General features: G+C 48.0%; 1 protein-coding gene across 6 annotated transcripts in view; it reads left to right on the top strand.

Annotated features, from left to right (window-relative positions):
* The first annotated feature begins 1,561 nt into the window (after positions 1-1,561).
* The window catches only part of Dlg3 (discs large MAGUK scaffold protein 3), a 53,058-nt gene continuing 35,893 nt past the window's right edge, over positions 1,562-18,726 (top strand). For 3 of the 6 annotated variants that reach the window (XM_051179015.1, XM_051179013.1, XM_051179011.1), the window contains exons 1-10: positions 1,563-2,368; positions 5,332-5,385; positions 5,640-5,690; positions 6,059-6,183; positions 6,421-6,590; positions 6,884-7,020; positions 7,326-7,470; positions 8,052-8,211; positions 9,869-10,025; positions 10,446-10,548. In XM_051179015.1, the coding sequence (XP_051034972.1) occupies positions 2,012-2,368; positions 5,332-5,385; positions 5,640-5,690; positions 6,059-6,183; positions 6,421-6,590; positions 6,884-7,020; positions 7,326-7,470; positions 8,052-8,211; positions 9,869-10,025; positions 10,446-10,548 (1,459 nt within the window). In that variant the 5' untranslated portion in view covers positions 1,563-2,011. Of the gene's footprint in view, positions 2,369-5,331; positions 5,386-5,639; positions 5,691-6,058; positions 6,184-6,420; positions 6,591-6,883; positions 7,021-7,325; positions 7,471-8,051; positions 8,212-9,868; positions 10,026-10,445; positions 10,549-18,726 lie in introns of all 6 variants that reach the window. The other 3 variants (XM_051179012.1, XM_051179016.1, XM_051179014.1) reach the window with 3 other exon arrangements.

The following is an 18,726-nucleotide window of genomic DNA, read 5'->3' as shown; positions in this document are numbered from 1 at the left end:
ACAACTATCTGGAACTCAAGTTTCAGGGGATCTGAAACCCTCTACTGCCCTCTGCCTGTACTGCATGCAAATGGTGCCCATACATACATGCAGGTAAAACACTAGTACACAGAAAATAATAAACAAATCTAGAAATAATTTTTTGAAAAGGAAGTGAAAGCAGACATATGCTTGCTACATTTTACTCAGACTCTTCATATCTTGGTGATCCACTAAAAGGTGCTATTCACATTAAAGGTCAGTTCATCTGCTCTAGAAATGCCCTCATAGATATGCCCAGATGTGTATCTTCTAGGTGATTTTAATTTTAGTCAAAATGACAATCATGACCAGTCATCATGGCCTTATGTTAACTATCTTTTGTGGTTATGCTTGTCTGCATCCCCTCAGTAGAATGTAAGCTCCTCAAGGACAGGAACTTGCTCTGTTTGTTCTATATTGCTTGGTCTTATTGTTCTATCACCAAATTCTAGAACAGTGTTTGGCCTTACATGAGGTTGGTGCTCCATGAATGTTTGTTGAATTAAACTGAGACCTAAAATCTTAGGTCTAAAAACTTAGAGTAGCGTATACCAGTTATATAGGTGGTTTAGAGCATGGGTTTTAATCAAATGGCAAGGACTTACAACTTTCTGCTATGCTGAGCAGTGTTAACATTACTTAACTTCCAGCTTTCATTGGTAGAATTAAGGTAACTTTAGTACTGTCTTGATAGAGCTTTTTGCTTGCACTTCAGACTTGATAATGATTCAGACATTGTCAGCTAAAGATAAAACAAGGGCAGCAACAAAAAGTTAGGCCAGTTGAAGCAGGATGATCACTCTGTCTCAAAAAAAAAAAAAATGTGTCTTACTACCATTGTTTCCCCACCTTTCTACAGGCTGAGCCAGAAGAAACTAAGGAGACCTCCTTCAACAGGTATTCCTAGGTGCTTTTCCAGACCACAGAGCTGGCTTTTCTACTTCCAAGCTTATCTTAGCACTTCCTTTTACTCTGGACGCCTTTTCCTTTTAATATTCCAAGCCTCCTTTCCCTAACATAACCGTGGAGTGGAGTCAGAAGTGTCTGAGGCAGGAATAAGTAGTTTTCTATTATTGCCAGTTCTGGGGTTAAGTCTCACACTGGTGATGTAAGAAGGTCGATTGTGAGATAGCCATTTCAGGGCCTAGAGGATGAGAGAACAATGGTCCTGATAGGATACTTAACAGACCTGGACACTGCCCTCTTCCTTGGTCCCCTGCAGGAGGCAGCACTTCTCACACCCTGCCCAGATGGCCCATTCTGTTCTGGTCTGTACTGTTGCTGTCTTTACTTCTGGTGGCCCTAGCTTAGAGCAAGCTTAGGGACCCATTGAGCATCTCACTGCAACTCCCTCTTGGAAGAGGGGCGGGGTGGAGTGGGCAGAAGACAACCTGAAATTGGTGACAAGCGGACAGGGAATCCTGCGCCTCAGCTCTCCAGTGGCTCAATCCCAGCCACCTAGACTAGGGTAGCTAGTACCCCAGAGAATGGGGGAGCTGTGTTTGAGCCCGGGGTGGGGGCACCTCTGCTTCTGTTCCTTTAAGGAGCCGCTGTTTAGCATTCCTGCTGCTGCCGCTGCCGCTGCCTGACTCTGTACGCTGATTGGCTGGAATCAATTGAGAAGGGAGCCAGGGAGAGATGCTCTTGACTCCACTCAGATCCATCCTGGGGACCTGAGCAGAAGAGGTTCTCGCCGCACCAAGCCTTCGCCTGGGCTCCCGCTTCTTCTTTGCCGCTGGGCCTTGGCCCAGGAGCCACAACGGGCGACACGGAGCCGCCAGTGCTGGAGGGGGAGCCGTGGGTGCGGGGCAGCGTGGGGGCAGAGGCCCCGGGACGCCCGCCCGGCCCCAGGCCCCGCTCCGCCCGGGCGCCCCCACGGGTGCCCCCCCCTTCCTGGTCTGAGCAGTGCGAGTGTGCTCGGGAGCCCAGCGGTGGCGGCGGTGTGGAAACTGGCGTGGGCTGGGGGGTCCGAGCCGCGGGGGGCAGTGCCATGCACAAGCACCAGCACTGCTGTAAGTGCCCCGAGTGCTATGAGGTGACCCGCCTGGCCGCCCTGCGGCGTCTTGAGCCTCCTGGCTATGGGGACTGGCAGGTGCCAGACCCCTATGGGCCAAGTGGGGGCAATGGGGCCAGCTCCAGTTATGGAGGCTACAGCTCGCAGACCCTGCCTTCACAGGCAGGGGCTACCCCCACCCCTCGCACCAAGGCCAAGCTCATCCCAACAGGCCGAGATGTGGGGCCAGTGCCCCCAAAGCCAGTCCCCGGCAAGAGCACCCCTAAACTCAACGGCAGTGGCCCCAGCTGGTGGCCTGAGTGCACCTGTACCAACCGAGACTGGTATGAACAGGTAAGGACCTTCGGATGGGCGGGTGGCGGGTGGGGAGGGGGAGCTGGTGGGACAGCCCAAAAAGACTAGGGATTGGGATCTAGGAAGTCTGGGTTACAGTAGGGGTTGCTGGGGCTCCAAGTCTGTGGACCCTGAGCCTTAACACTGCCGCTGACCAAAGAGATACTGTTGCAAAGATATGCTTCGGTGTGTGTCTGTTTAGAGGGTCTCCATTTGAAGGGGATTGGGAGGAGCTGTTTGTATCAGGGGGTGATGGTATGGCGGAGGGGCACATTTTCTAGTGTGGGGGATTTGGGTTTGTCTCAGTGCGGCGAGGGGGGGGGAGGTTGGCAGTGTCTCTGTGTCTGGTAGGGGGCGGGAGGTTCTGCGGGGGTTGTATGTGGTATGTGTCTCTACAGGAGGGGAGGAGGGGGCATGGTGCTCTGCGTAGGGGGGGACATATGTGTATATGTGTTTGTATGTATGTTGGGGTGTGTGGAGGAAAGCAGTGGAGCTTGTGTGAATGTATGTAGCGGAACCCATGTACAGGGCTGGCTGAGCTTTATCCCTCAATATCATGAGTCTCTCTCCGTCCCAGTCCCTTTGTGTGTGAACGTGCACATGGATGTGTGAGGCTGGCTCTCTGAATGTGGAGGTGTCTCTGTAGATGTAGCTGTGTTTGCCTGTGTGTGTCTCCATGTATGTGTGTGAGCATGTGGTTTCAAGAGTGTACACGTGTGTGTGTGCCCGCGCGCGCGTGTGCGTGCGTGCGTGTGTGTGTGTGTGTGTGTGTGTGTGTGTGTTGTCGTCCCTGGTGAGCTGCGCTTGACAGGAAAAAAAGGGGAGGGGGAGGAGGCGAGACACGTCCCAAGCAAGGCTGAGAAGCAGCTGAGAAGGACAGCCGCTTTTGTCCAAGCTGCTCTGAAGTGTGTGCTGGGGGGTGGGGGTAGGGGGTGGGGGGTGTTCAACAAGCCTCCTTGCTCCAAAGCAGGCATATTGCTTGGAATCAGGCAAAGGGCAACTGTCCTGGTGTAGGGTCTGCCCGGAGTGGTGCACGGACCTTGTAGGTACCCGCAGATGTGGGAGAACTTAGCTCCCCAGCTCTGATTTGGCACAGCTTGGGAGCCCCTGGGTGCTGGGCACAACTCCGGCTTCCACTCCCAGCCTGAACTGCCAGCTTAGAAAATGGAAGGAGCATCTGTGGGAGAAGCAGCAAAATGGAGGCTGGGCCAGCAGAGCCAGGTCTCTGGCATGCATGGCGGAGGGCCTGTCTAGTTCTTCAGTTCTGCAGCCCCCAGGGTGAACAGAGGAGGAGGCTTTGCTGTCCATGGCAGGTGTTGACTGCCCCAAGCTGGTGACCATTCTGACCATCCCTGTCCTCCTCTGAGGAAAGGATGTGCTTTCACCTAGAAGCAAAAGAGGGGGCTTCTTGCAGAGAGGGATCCTATGTACTGTCAGGCTCTCTGCCTACACCTCTTCCTGTGTTCCTAGCCTTGGTTCCTTGCCCTCTCCAGTGAGTCTCCCTCTCCTTTACCCTTCCCTTACAAACACACACTCATGTTTGGCCTGTCCAGTGGGAAATATGTGCCAATTCCAGGGCTGGGTCTGTTGGGTACCTTTCTTTACTCAGGCTGATCTTTGGATGGTGCCTATGGGCAAGGTCTCTGAGTGGGAGTGGAACCAGGACTAGAGGGTGGATTACTGGCAGTTGAGACCTCCAGGCACCACCCAAACTGGCCTTGAGGCATGTCTTGTCACATGTGGGCACACATGGTGTACCAGGAACATGAAAGAGCTGCATGGGTTTTCTTTTGCTCTGTATCTATTGCATTGTACTTCAGTGAGCTGTGTTTTTTTTTTGGGGGGGGGTGCGGTTTCTGAAGAACCAGAGATTTTTTTTTCCTTGTGGGACCAGGGTGAGGCTGCAGCTGGAATCCTACCACTGACTCCTTAAGACTACAGAACATGAAGGAGGAAATAAGGGAGGCATGGCTAGTCAGCACTCTTGAAGCCAGTAGTGCAAAGGATGAAAGTGGGAAATAGAGCACGATCTATAGACAGCCTCCATCCTGGCTTTCCAGCTGTTCTCCTCTGGGGCCAAAACTTAAGAAAGGCACAACATGGCCATAGAAATTTGAATCTGTTCTGGGACACATAAGGAGAGAGACAAGGGGGCTCCTTCAGTCTTAAAAATGAATGTGGGGATGAAGAAGCAGGTGTACTTGTCTGTACAGAATCAGATTTCCACTTGAAACATGGCCACAAGTATGTCCTGTCAGGAAGGCCACATCTATGTGTTGCTGAAGACAGTCTGTGTTTTCAAATCATTCTCTTGCCTGTCTTCCCATGGCTGCTGTGTGGAAAAATCACAAATTCTGTTTCTAATGTCCATGGGTCGTCAGCTTCTCCTTCGTGGGGAATTTTGTCTACTCTAGTCCTGTCCTGCCCCTGCTTTGTCCTCAGAGTCCTAGCCAATTCCCACCCTGACCCTTTCTTCTGGGTCAAAGGGTTCAAGTCAAAAGTCCCTTGGGAAAAATGGATTAAGATTTATACTCATATCCATTTAAGAACTTGTATTTATGGAACCTTTGAAGGAGGTGTAAAAATAGGGCTTCCAAGGTACTCTGACAGGAATAACATGGAGAAGGGATGAGTAGCCAAAATATCACTGGCCTTGAAGCGTCCTATAACCCATAGAGTACCTGAACATGTTCTATACCCTAACTCCCAGTATGTATGCCCTTAGACACGCCTTACAACCTCTCTGGGCCTTAGTGTCCCCAACTGTCATGTGGTAGTAGTTGGATAAGATGTTGTCTGTTGTCTCCCCGTATCCGACACTGTGGGGATACATGATACTGAAACCAGGGGGAACTGTGCTTCAGAAATAGAGAGGTTCCCTGGCCAGGCTTCTGGGCACTTCCTGTTGCTGTTGGGTGTGGTATGGTTTGCCCACCATGCTCCATCTCTGCCATCCCCCTTAGGCCAGCCCTGCACCCCTCCTAGTGAATCCTGAGGCCCTGGAGCCCAGCCTATCGGTGAGTGCACCACTGATTGGCTCAGTCTCAGACAATTGATCTGGGCTAAACAAGCAGCTGGGTTTGGACTTTTAAGGTTGGACGCAAGGGGAGGGTATGCTCGCTTGGGGTCAGCCTGTCTCCATCTGTGGTCTAGAGATGCCCTGTGGTGTGCTTGAGATCTTTGTGGGAGTGGGGAAGGAAGCAAATTGACTAGAGGGGAGATGGCTGGTAGGGCAGCAAACACTGAAGGAAGTGCTTTTGTCTTCCCTTAGGTGAATGGCAGTGATGGCATGTTCAAGTATGAGGAGATAGTACTGGAGCGGGTAAGTTTTCCAGCAGGAAGGGTGGGAAATGGGAAGCAAGGGTTGTATCCAGGAGAGGGGAGGGCCCCAAGCAGCATTTCAAGACTCACTGGGGAGCCTTATTGGGAGTATGGGGAAACAGGGTCCCCAGAAGCCATATCATTGCATCTATCAATCAACTCACAAGTATTCATTGATCTAGCTCACTGGGGCCTGGAGAATTGGAGTGGGGTTGGTTTGCTGAGGTCTCATCACCAAAATGGTCAACCTAGGCTGAGAAACTGCTAGGTTTCTGATGAACACTCTGGGATATAGAGGAGATGGAGTGCCATGAACCCTTCTTTGTGCTCTCAGAATGAAATGACTGTGCCCTTCCACCCCCTTCTCAGGGCAACTCTGGCTTGGGCTTCAGTATCGCAGGTGGCATCGACAACCCTCATGTCCCTGATGACCCTGGCATCTTTATTACCAAGATCATCCCTGGTGGAGCAGCTGCCATGGATGGGAGGCTGGGGTGAGATGGCCTGGAAGCAGGGCTGTGGGTGGAAGGGACAGGATGGAGATGAAAGGACAAGGGCCAGCCTGGCAGGATGACTCTTCCATTAGATAAGAGGAGAGGGAAAGGAGGAAGGGAGAGGATAGAAGAAGAGAGGAGAGAGGGGAGGAGAGGAGAGGAGAGGAGAAGGAGGATACAGGAGACATGGTAGCGGGAAGGTGGCATAGTATCATGCCTCTTGGGTTTTCCTCACAGGGTGAATGACTGTGTGCTACGAGTGAATGAGGTGGACGTGTCGGAAGTGGTGCACAGCCGGGCCGTGGAGGCACTGAAGGAGGCAGGCCCTGTGGTGCGGTTGGTGGTGAGGCGGCGACAGCCCCCACCTGAGACTATCATGGAGGTCAACCTGCTCAAAGGGCCGAAAGGTGTGGCCCTCCTGGTTCCTATGTTCTAGCAACCCACCCCAGGCACTGAATGGAAGGGAGTGACTTTTCTCCTAGCATGGGCCCTCCAGTTCCAGCTCATAGCCTTCTTTCTTGACCTCAGGTTTTGTCCCTTACTGACCTTGGGATGCCAGGCTGGTGTTTGGGATTCCTGGTGGGAAGGGAGCTTTCGGAGGGGATAGTGGGTTAGCTGGGAGGGAATTGGATTTGCAATGAATGATACATGCTAACCTTTCCTTGTGACCCTCTCCCACTTCCTGCTGCCTGCCATCTAGGTCTGGGTTTCAGCATTGCTGGGGGCATTGGCAATCAACATATCCCAGGAGACAACAGCATCTACATCACCAAGATCATTGAAGGAGGAGCTGCTCAGAAAGATGGCCGCCTACAGATTGGGGACAGGCTGCTTGCGGTGAGATAGCCTTCATTGGAATGCCCAAACAATGGGGGGGGGGAGGGGAGGCAGCTCTTGTGCTTTCTCAATATACCTAAACCTCAGTAGCCAATGAGGCATTTTGGAGAATTGCAAGGATATCACCTGAGCTGTGTTTACCCAGATAATAAGATCCTAGTTCTTGCCATGGTGGGGCCAGCCACATATATATCCCTTTAACTCTACCCTACTTGGACCTGTTGCTATACTGAGAGAGCATTCCTTTGAGCTCCCTGGAGAGGTTTTCCTTTCTAAGACCCACCCCAGGGTGTCTCCTTTTCTAGGTGAACAACACCAATCTGCAGGATGTGAGGCATGAGGAAGCAGTAGCCTCGCTGAAGAACACATCAGATATGGTCTATCTGAAGGTAGCCAAGCCAGGCAGCCTCCACCTCAATGACATGTATGCTCCGCCTGACTATGCCAGCAGTACGTACCCATTGGTCTTTGGCCCTGGTTTCAGAGGGAGGTAAGGTGTCTGTACCCTTTGTTCAGAGAGAACATAGTGTCATAACTGAGTCCACGTCCCAGCCCTGTGCTTGGGAGTTGGGTGCCCTTGGGCAAGTTTTTTTCTTTCACACCTTTAGTTTCCTCTTTAGCTTAAAGGAGCTAATGATATATATGCTGCCTTTCTCATTGGACTGGTGCAAGGATCAAATGAGGTCATGGATGAGAAAGCCTTTGGAAAACTATTAGGCTACAGAGATGTGAGGGATTATTATTAGTCACACCTCTAGTCATGCCTTTCTTTGTAGAATGCCTTGACTTCAGCTCTTTCTAAGAGTCACAGGAGTAAGCCCAGGGTTTAGAAAAGGACAGAGGAGGAGGAACCCTGGGGTGAGGGGTGGAGAACGGGCTAAAGCAGAGAGGGAAGGCCTAGGGAATCAGCATCCCTTGCCTTTTTGTTTTGTTTTGTTTTTAACCTAAGGTAGGAAAAATCCTTGGAGGGGGTTGGGAAAAATTCCATAGTGGGACATCTCTGGACCATCTTCTCTCTTTTTTCACCTCAGCTTTCACTGCCTTGGCTGACAACCACATAAGCCATAATTCCAGCCTGGGTTACCTCGGGGCAGTTGAGAGCAAGGTCACCTACCCTGCTCCTCCTCAGGTGCCCCCTACACGCTACTCTCCTATTCCCAGGCACATGCTGGCTGAGGAAGACTTCACCAGGTAAGACCCTACCCTTTTCTTTTCCACCTAGACTGGAGTGAGGATACATTTTCTGGCCAGCTACAGGCCTTCTTGTAGTATGGCCAAAAGGAATATAAGGCCCTCATCATTTCCTGCTGTAAGATCTGAAACCCTTCCCTGTGAGGCCTGGGGACGCTAGTAGGGGGCAGAGGTGCCTGCAAGAACGAGTTCTGCCGTCAGGGGGAGTGCCTAGCCAGTGGCCCAGAGCAGAAAAAGCAGATCCGGGGTGGGGGAAGGCATTTAGGGGATGAGGAGGTGGGGACAATGGGGGGATTCCTGCCCTGCAAAAGTGTCAGTCCTCTCTGCGGCAGCCATACGTAATCCCTGAAGAAGGTCTTTCAGCCGACAGGGTTGGCGGGACTCTGAGAGGCTGCCAAGCCAGCCCGGGACCGCGCAGAGGTGGGGGTGGGGGGTGGGGGAAGGGCTCCGCCCCGTGGTGGTGGTGGCGGGCCAGGGCCGTTGAACTGGTCAGGCCGGCCTGGCCTGGGTTGCAAGGGGACAGGTTTGCAGGGTGGGGCCTAGGTGTCTGCTGGGCCGGCTTCAGTGGAGACCGAAGGGTAGGCTGACCCGGGGAGAACCAAAGGAGCCATGGAGAGGGCTCGCAAGTTCTCAGGCTCAAGCTTGGCCCTGGGTTTGGGCACGGCCTCGGCTTCAGTCTGGAGGAGAGCCTCGCAGAGGTGGGCCTGGCCGCTCCGTTCCCTGCGGCCCGGAGGGGATGCCAGGTAGGGAGCATCGCACCCAAGACTCCGAACAGCAAGGAAGGAAGAGGCTCACTTGAGACCTGGGCCTCCTCTGAGGAAAGATGTTTGTAACAAATGAAAATGGCAGGATGGGACAATGTACTGGGGAGTCGGGAGAGTTACATGTGTAGATAATTTTGCTCACCTGGTGGCACTGTGACCATTTAGAGAGAGGTTTCTTAAATATGACCAGTTTTCATCAGTTTTTGTCTCCTCTCTTTCGTTTAGCCCCTGAGCACCCTATAGGGACCTGGGGTGTTTTTTCATCTCTTTCTTCTACACCAATGGTAGCTGTTATATTATTGGGGGAAGGTAGGGTCATAGTTGGAGGATGAAACTTCAAAAATTTGCAGCAGTAGGTTTAATGAAAGTATCTTTTGGATGGTGAGGACCATTAACTTAAGGTGACACCACTGCTCTTAATAAGTGTCTCTTTCAGCCCAGGGCAGTTCACAGAGCTTATCAGAGACTCGAGTGAAAATGAGTGAGTGAGCTGTCTTATCAGAGACTCGAGTGAAAATGAGTGAGTGAGCTGTCTTATCAGAGACTCGAGTGAAAATGAGTGAGTGAGCTGTCTTATCAGAGACTCGAGTGAAAATGAGTGAGTGAGCTGTGAAGTTTGGGCTCTAGAGTTCTGGATGAGGTTTTGTTGACCTGAGAGTGCTGAGGAATGCCCATTGGGAAATTGACTAGGAGACTTTGGGAAGAGGAACTGAAACTTGGCACTTGACATAACAGAGCAGCCAAGCAGGTTTCAAGAGACAAAAGAGAAGAGCAGGGTATCACATCCTACAGCAAGTATGGGTCTTGTGACAGACTGGTCTTCACAGGGTCAACAGTTTCTGTCATCCTTTGTCCTGACTGCCCTAGTCATATCTTTACTCCTTTCCCTCCAGAGAGCCCCGCAAGATCATCCTTCACAAAGGTTCGACAGGCCTGGGCTTCAACATCGTAGGAGGAGAGGATGGAGAAGGCATTTTTGTTTCCTTCATCCTGGCAGGAGGCCCAGCCGACCTGAGCGGGGAGTTGCGAAGGGGAGACCGGATCTTATCGGTAAGACAAAGGCGAGGTGGGAGGATGGGTGGTGTGCCAAGCCAAAAAGGAGGAGGGGAGTTCTCGTGTCCGCCAAGAAATATTTCCAGATGAGGGAAGGGCTAAGAACGGAAGACAATGTAAATTGTCTTTATGAATATCTTTAATGAGGGAATAGGGACCAAGACCAGACGTATGCTTGAGGCAGAAATGAATGTACCTGGATCTTAATTTTGATTGGCATTTGACTTTCACAAAATAATTATTACACCAGAGAGATTATATGCCTTAGGCCTAATTTGGTGGGGGTACAAGGATGGAATTTAGGGAAAACAAATCTAAATAGGCTGAAAGATGGGTGTTCATCCCCTTTTCTAGTTGCTGTGATTAATTAACTCTTTCTTGACTTTGAGGTGACTCATAGCTCCTCTCTTTGGACAGGTAAATGGAGTCAACCTGAGGAATGCTACTCATGAGCAGGCAGCAGCTGCTCTCAAACGGGCTGGCCAATCAGTCACCATTGTGGCCCAGTACAGACCAGAAGGTAAGAGAAGGGGACGTGGGACAAGATGATGAGTTAAAACCTACCAAAGATAACAAAGCCATTTGACCAGGTCCGCGGGATTCTAGTGCGGTAACCTCTTATTTCCTTTTCCTTCTAGACAGTGTGGTTGGTTTGGGTGGTTTGCGAGCATCAATCAAGGGGGCTTAGAGACTGCTGATGAGGGCTGCAGTACTGCAGAAAGCCAGTAGTGGGCAGCAGCCTACGGGAAGAAGCACCGGAGATTTTAGGGCACCTGGAAAAGCCAAGGAGAAGCGGAGGGCTCAGAGGCGGTGATTGGAATTGTGTGCCCTGAAAAAGAGTAACTCTCTGTTAGAAGCACTTCAGGGTGTAAGAAATCCGACCTCCTAAGAGATCTCGGGTCAAATATTTGTGAAGCCCTTTTATTTCCCTTCATCAGAACGACTGCAAGACCCACATAGACTTTGAAAGGTGATGCTAAATCCTTAGGATAGAGGGGTTCAGGAATAGAATCACACCCAGATGGAGATATTTGTATCCTCAGCTAGCAGGTCCTCAGCAGGGGCTAGTGGGCGGGGCCTGTTATACAAAGGTGTTTGATTGGTTGGGGCCAGCGGAGGCCCAGGTGCTGAGGTGAACCGTAGGAAGGCGCGCCCCAGCCTGCGAGCCAGCTGGACAACCATTGGCCCTTAGAGCGCGGCCTCCAGCCGCACGCCCCGCCCCCTGACCCAGGCGGAGGGCGACGAGCGCCCCTCCTCCCCTCACGCCTCTGGCGTCTCCTCCTCCATCCCCTCCCCCTCCTCCCCTCCTCCCGCGCGCCCCGCTTTGTGTCCGTGGTCTCCCGCGCGGGACAGAGGGACCGGCCGGAGCCGGCGCTTTCTCGACACTAGACCTGAACTCCGACTGGGTGCCAGGTGAGGTGGGACGGACAGGGGCCAGGCCCCCTCGCAGTCCCCCCTAACCTCTTCACTGTTCTATTCTCAGCCTCTTTTCCAACATTACGCCCCGTCTCTGCCCTCTCCCCCGAAAGCCTGAGCTGCGCACCCCGAGGCCCCTTTCCCACCTCCGGGGCTTCCTTGGCCTGCATCTGGGCCGCGAGGGGCTCTCCATCCACCGAATGAACCCTGTCTGACTTTCACCTCCGTGCCATCGCCTCTTTCCCCCCACCAACTGTGTCCCCCTTTTGCCTTAAAGCCTCAGTGCTGCCCACAGCCTCCTTCCTGCTGCACCCCAGCTGCCCTCGACTCTTCACAGGAATTTTCTAAATCAGTCCTTTCTCCCAGGCGCATTTCTCACCCTAACCCTAAGAATGCCGTCATTAGTTTAGGATTCTTGAGCCCCCCCCTGTCGTCTCAAGGCTTTCATTCTGTACCAGACATCTTTCGTCGCCACCTCACCCCCCCCCCAAGCCTGGCCTTTGTCCCTTAGGGCTGCAGTGCTTGGGTTCCTTGGACACCCAGGCCCTGCAGGCCTGTAACCCATGGAAAGGAAAAGACCTGGTCCTGGCAGGTGCTCCAGTTTTGCGAGAAGAACCAGAGAAGCCAGGATCCCTGTGACAAAGCCAGGGAGACTGACTCAAAAGCGACCACCTTTGTCCTTCCCGCCCCTCCCCCACGCTAGTTCTGTGCCTGCTGAGCCCTAAAGAGAGGGCGGCCCTGTCACCCTTTCTACCAGGCTTGGTGGGAGACAGTAGTGCAGGGAGGTAACTAATAGGCGACCTGGTTAGTCTGAGATAATATGAAAGAGAGATGCAAATAGACACTTCGACTCATTCCTCTCCATGTTTGGCGTTCAGCTTCCTGACAGGGAATGCACCTTAGGGATTTTTTTTTTTTTTTAATGAATCAGGCTTTGTGATGTTTGCTTCGCAGGAAAGAATTCGCCATTGGATTTTTCTTAGCAACTGATATTTATCATTTTTTATGCTGTCAGCTTAAGAGTAGGTTCTGCAAAGGAAATGGCTTCTCATTGCCTGCCTGTCCCCCTCACCTCTCTCTCTCTCTCTCTCTCTCTCTCTCTGTGTGTGTGTGTGTGTGTGTGTGTGTGTGTGTGTGAGAGAGAGAGAGAGAGAGAGAGAGACACGAGAAGATGATGTTTCGGTTTTTCTCTTGATGCTGGGCACATGGAAACAATACTGTGAATTTGTCTGGTGGTGGTGTGCTGGAAACTGGTGACTAAATATTTCTATGACTTTTGTTTGGGGAATGCAACTGGTCTGCATAAAAAGCTGTAAGTGGCTAGAGTGATTCCTGCAGTGTTTGCTGCTCTCTCGGTTTATTTTTGAGAGTTTATGATGTCAACAGAGGTGCTGTCTTGTGTCAGGCCTTTTCTACCACTTGCTGAATAAGACCTTCTTTCAGGAATTAGTTGAAGCACTGCTAAGCAATGCCTCCCAGTCTGCTTTTTCTTTCATTTACTCAACCCAACAGAGCCCTAATAAGCAAAGCTTTCTCTTTATTTGAAAATGTGTTGTTGGGTACTGTCTAGACAGACCATCAGACATTCTGCATTGAATCCATACTTTCCTTAGATTAAATCCTTGCATTTAATAGTAAGGACTCTATGTTGGTAATTTACAAAATACATTAAATATGGTTCTTTGGATGATTGCATCATGGTGGCTGTTTGCAAGGTGACTAATCCAAATATATGTGTCTGTTGGCAAAAGTGGCAGAGACTTTGCATGCTATTGGCTAAGCAACTGTTCATTTGGATGTTTCACATGGAATGTGAGCACTGGGAAGGGTCAGCTCACAGTCTGCACCCCTACAGTGCAGACTGGAACAACCACAGGAGAGCTAGAACTCAACTGGCCTGAGGTCACACAGGGAAAGTTGCTGAGGGTCAGCAAACCATTTAATTTTGAGATCCACCAGGGGGCACATACAGTGGTTGTAACAACTGAGACAAGACTAGCTCAGAGTGGAACAATGACAGGAAATGGATTGGAGAAATAACAGGGGACTAGGGAAGGAATGAGGGAAAGATTCGAATGGAAGGGGACTATGCAGAGGCACCATTCCAGTGCAGCCTTTGACTACATCATATTTAGCACAAGAGCTGAAAATAGCTTTGACTAATTAGAGCCGTCAGGAGAAGAACTTTTTTCCTGCCTTTTAAAATGTTTTAAATGAGATAGAGATATAAGTCATAATAGCATCCACTTCCCACATGTAGTTCTATAGTTCAGTGTCACAGAGTTGTGCCTGTGTTGCCATAGATCACAACATTTTTATGATCCACCTCCTTTTAATACATAAAGAGGGATGAGCATTGGGAATGTGATAGGCAGTTACTTCCTACTGTATGTCCCTTGAACATGCAGGGGGCTGGATGGCAACTTAGAAATGCTCATGCATCGAGACATTTTTTTTTTGTATGTGTTTGCTTAGTATGAATTAATGAGGTATAAAAACTGGGTCTTTGTATTTGAGCTTTATATTGTGCCTAGCATGGGTGTTTTCCTAAGTGTTTTCAGGATGGAGTTCTGGAAATATTAGACAGCAATAGAACTGCTACATGCTAAGATACCACGGTGAAAGATGTTTAATAGTTTCACATCTGATTGCTCCAAACTGGTAGTAAATACCAAAATCCTACCTGTTAGCTAAAAATATCAACATGGAAAAATTAAACAACTGACACTTGGCAGAGGCTTTCTTCCTAACTATTTTAAAATGGATAAACTGTTTCATTGACTTATGGAATTACAGCACCAAGGTGAAGGTGGGCTTGACATTATAGCATTTTGAGATCGTCTACAATTTCCCTCTAGTTTCAGCCTTTGTTTAAACTAAGCTACTGTTTTTCTGGAAAGACCTTTTGTTTATAGAGTAGAGACCTGATGTCCAAATCAAGAAGTGAGCCAGAAATTGATCATTTAAAGTAGCCCAACTGGGGACTGATCCTTTGTGAACAGCTTTTTTTCCTACTAGAATGTAAATCCCCACAGGGTAGGAGTATGCTAGTGAGAGAATGACTTTTTCCATTTCAAGGTGCTTAATGGGCTCACCACAGAAACCCTTCCACATAAGGCCTGGAAGAGCTAGGGGTCAGGGCTGATAACAACTAGAACATTTCAAAGGGTTATTTTTCTTACAACATTTCCCCAAATTTGGGAATGAAGGATGTAAACATTGCTGCCCTATCAGTATGATCTCTCATGAGAGCAGAGATAGAACTACATCAAGGCAAAGAAAGTTTTGAAACTCCTACTGCATTCCTGAAGCAAGACTAAGGCAAGGACAAAGATAGAGCCTCAGTAGAGAAAAGGTGGAAAGGACCCAAATGTCCATCAGGCCAAGAATAGGTAAACAAAATGCACTCTCAACATAGACCGCATTTTTGTTCCAACGTGACACAGAATAAAGATCTGATTCTCACAACATGGATAAACTTTGAAAACATTAGTAAAAGAAGCCAGGCACAGCTTTAACCCCTCCAGCACTTGAGAGAAGAGGCAGGCGGGTGTATATGAGTCCCAGGCCAGCTTGGTCTACATAGTGAGTTCCAGACCATCCAGGGCTGCATAGTGAGACCCTGTCTCAAAAACCAAACAAAAACAAAAATGAAACCAGGCACTACAGATCACATATTGCTTGATTTTATTTACATAAATTGGCCATAAGAGGCAAATTAGTGGAAGCAAAATGCCTAGGGCTGTGGTGAGGGGAGGAATGGGAGATTTTCTCTATGTTTCTCCTTTTAATAAACAGAAAGGGACAAGCTTTGGGAAGGTGATAGTTGTAATATACTTGCTTCCTAATGCATCCGTTTTGCATGAGTAGGGGGTTGGCTGTCATTTAATCTGTGGACTTGGCACATAGGTTTCAAAATTGCTTTATCTAGTATCACTAGGATACCTTTTGTTTGTTTGTTTTTGCTTTTTGAGATAGTGTTTTTCTGTGTAGCACTGGCTGTCCTGGAACTTGCTCTGTAATCTGGCAGAGATCCTCCTGCCTCTGCTCCCAGTTCTAGGATTAGGTGTACACCATTATCACCAGGTTGCATATTTGTTTTGTTTTTTGAAATATCATTTCATTATGTAGCTTTGGCTGCCTTGGAACTTGTTATGTAGATCAGGCTGGTGTCAAACTTCACAGAGATCTGCCTGCATTTGCCTCTGCCACCTCAAATGCTGGTGGAATTAAAGGTGTGTGCTACTATACCCAGTTTATCTCAGCTTCTCAGCCCAGGTGATCGTACAGTCCTGTTGCAAAAGAAGTAGTAGTGGGCAAGGGATTTTTGGATGTGGGGAAAGCAAAGTGAATTTCCCACAGAGAATGATTTTGTTGGGAGGAGGGCATTCTGGAAGGTGCCAAAAGGTGGAAGTTTCTTTGTTCAATTTAATTGCAAATGTTTACAGGTTTAAGAATATTAATGGCATAAGTAGGCATTTCTCATTTCTTAAGCTGAAAAGGGTTTTGTAGTTGTCATTTTTTTTGGGGTGCTGGGGATGATAGCCAGGGCCTTATATGTGTTAATCAGGGCCTGTGCCACTGAGTGACATTCCAGCCCTGTAATTCATTCCTTATGACCTTAACAATTAATTTAAGGCTACACTTCAATGGAGTTTAACAGCTTAACCATCACCCCCAAACTTCTTATCTCCTCGGCCCCAGGCAACCACAAATCTTTCTGATGCTTGTGGGGTTACTGATTTTTTCTGAATTTTTCGTGTAAGTGAAATTATATGGCATGTGGCCTTCTGAGACTGCTTCCCTTTCACTTAGTACAAGATCAGTGTTAATTTATGTTGTAGCATGTATTAGTACTTCCTTTCCTTTTATGAACAAATAATGTTCTATTTCGAGTGAGTGTGTGTGTGTGTGTGTGTGTGTGTGTGTGTGTGTGTGTGTGTGTGTTGTTTCCACTTTGGAATGATTGTAAATAATGCTTTATGAACATCAATATTCAAATCTTTCAGTGGATATAAGCATACATATTTCTTGGGTATATTCTCTGGATGTAATCACATTAGCACTCCATGTCTACCCTTTAGAGGACTGTCCAGGCTGCTTTCCATTTGTGCAGGCCAGCACCATGTCTGCATTCTCCCCAACACTTGTTAGTATCAGTACCTTTGGTTGTCACCATCCTGCTGGGTGGGAAGTGGTATCTCATTGTGATTTTGATTTGCATTCCCCATAGTAATGTTGAGCATATTTCACAGGCTTATCATTTGCTGTTCAGTTTTGCTCCGACTTGATTCGCATCCTGCTTATAAATTAACTTGAGAAGGTCCAGGCATGCTATTGGTCCAGTGATTAGAGGGAACCTAAGGATAACTAGCTCTCATTCTTATCACCTGAGTGTGCTGGAGGGGTTTAAGGCTTGAATAAAGGTCCTTTAGCTAGAAATGCTGACCTGATAAAAATAATAGAGTCCACCTTTTTTGGAATCAGGTAATTGGGATATAATTCACGTGCCATAATATGAGCATTCCACTTAAAATATGCATTTTTTTTACAAGTTTCAGCATTTTAGTCACAGTCAGTTTTAGAATGTTTTCTTCACTCCCAGAAGCCTTGACCCATTATCAGTCACTCCTTGTTTCCCCTTAGCTCTTTCCCGCCTACAGCCCTAAACACCTTCTAATCCTCTGTTGGCAGTTCATGTAAATCTGGCAATATGTGGCTTTTTGTGCCCAGCTTCTCTTAGTGTAACCTTTTCAAGGTTCACCCATGTTGTGACATGTGTCAGCTCTTCACTGTTTCCTGGTGGAATAATAGTCCTGTCTGTGGTTAGAGCACATCTTGTTTATCCATTCTTGGGTTGATGGCATTTGTGCTCTTTTCACTTTTGTGAATACTGCTGTTACAAACATTCCCGAAGAAGTTTTTGTGTGAACAGCTGTTTTCAGCTTTCTTGTATTTACACCTAGGAGTGAAGTTGCTATGGGTCATAAGGTAACTGAACATTTGGAGGAACTGCCAGACTTTTTCTCAAAGTGATCACACCCTTTCAGGCCCACCCAGTTTTGTAAACTTAGAAGAGAAGGTGAAGCTTTCCTTATGGTTTTGTCCCCTGGCAATGCATGTGTTTGTGTTGGGCTTTTATGTATTCTGTGTTTCTGTAGCCCAAGGACATGGTAGATTTGGCACAGCATTTTGAACCTAGCTAGGCAGGTGCTTTCTTGTCCTTGCTAGGTGGTATGAGTCAGAATCCTAGGAGATTTGCTGTTTGTAAAATATCAGATCTTCCTGCCGGATGGAATGAATTATTTCTTAATGTAATTATAAAGTTTAAGGGTTTCTTTTTTACTTCATTGTGTTATGTGTTGAAATCATGACCCTGATATTGACACTGTTGTTAAAAATACACTTTAGAATTATATTCTACAATAGGGATAATGTTCTGTTGCTTTAAACAGAAAAATAGGAGTAGAATAATTTGGGACTACCACTGTCACTGAAATTAGAATTGCTGTCTTTGCTAACCTTGTGTAAAAATACATGCACACAAGTACACCCACATACACACATATCTTTTTCTTTTTCTTTTCTTTTGAGACAGGGTTTCTCTGTGGCTTTGGAGCCTGTCCTGGAACTCACTCTATAGACCAGGCTGGCCTTGAACTCACAGAGATCCGCCTGCCTCTGCCTCCTGAGTGCTGGGATTAAAGTTGTGCACCACCAACTCCTGGCTTCATACACACATATCTATTAGCATAATATATAGATACTAGACTCATACATGTATGATACAGAGATAATATATTAGAGAAGCCAAGCTTCTGAGAACAACTTCTGAGTTTTTCTCTAAATGGATAAAAGATCTTGACTCTTAGACTCACTTTTCTGATGTATAAAAAGAGGAGATTATGCAAAATGTTTGGTGATATGTTTTCTAGCTAAAATCTGTGTTTAAAAATGTGGAAATGAGTTTTGAATTCAATTTATGAATTCTTGTTTGTACATATCCACATATTAAATCAAATGTTCTTGAACTAATAACTGCCTTGCTTTAATAAAGGCTCCTGTCCTTCCCTCTTTCTTGTGATAGGCTTTTATAATCTTGAAAAGGGCTTCTGTTTACTTTTCACTGAATTCACTGTTCCTTTAAAAGCAAAGTCCCCAGAGAGTTCTTTGAATTTTCTGCTTGATGAAATTAAGTGATGAAATACTTTGTTAGATGAAAAAAAATGAAGATAACATGTTTTCTATAAATATATACTTTCAGGATTTGGATTTCAAATGA

This window comes from Phodopus roborovskii, unplaced genomic scaffold (genome assembly GCF_943737965.1).
Source record: "Phodopus roborovskii unplaced genomic scaffold, PHOROB, whole genome shotgun sequence".
Classification (NCBI taxonomy): Eukaryota; Metazoa; Chordata; class Mammalia; order Rodentia; family Cricetidae; genus Phodopus; species Phodopus roborovskii.
Note: the sequence above shows the minus strand (reverse complement) of the source record. Positions and strands in the feature narration are given on the sequence as shown.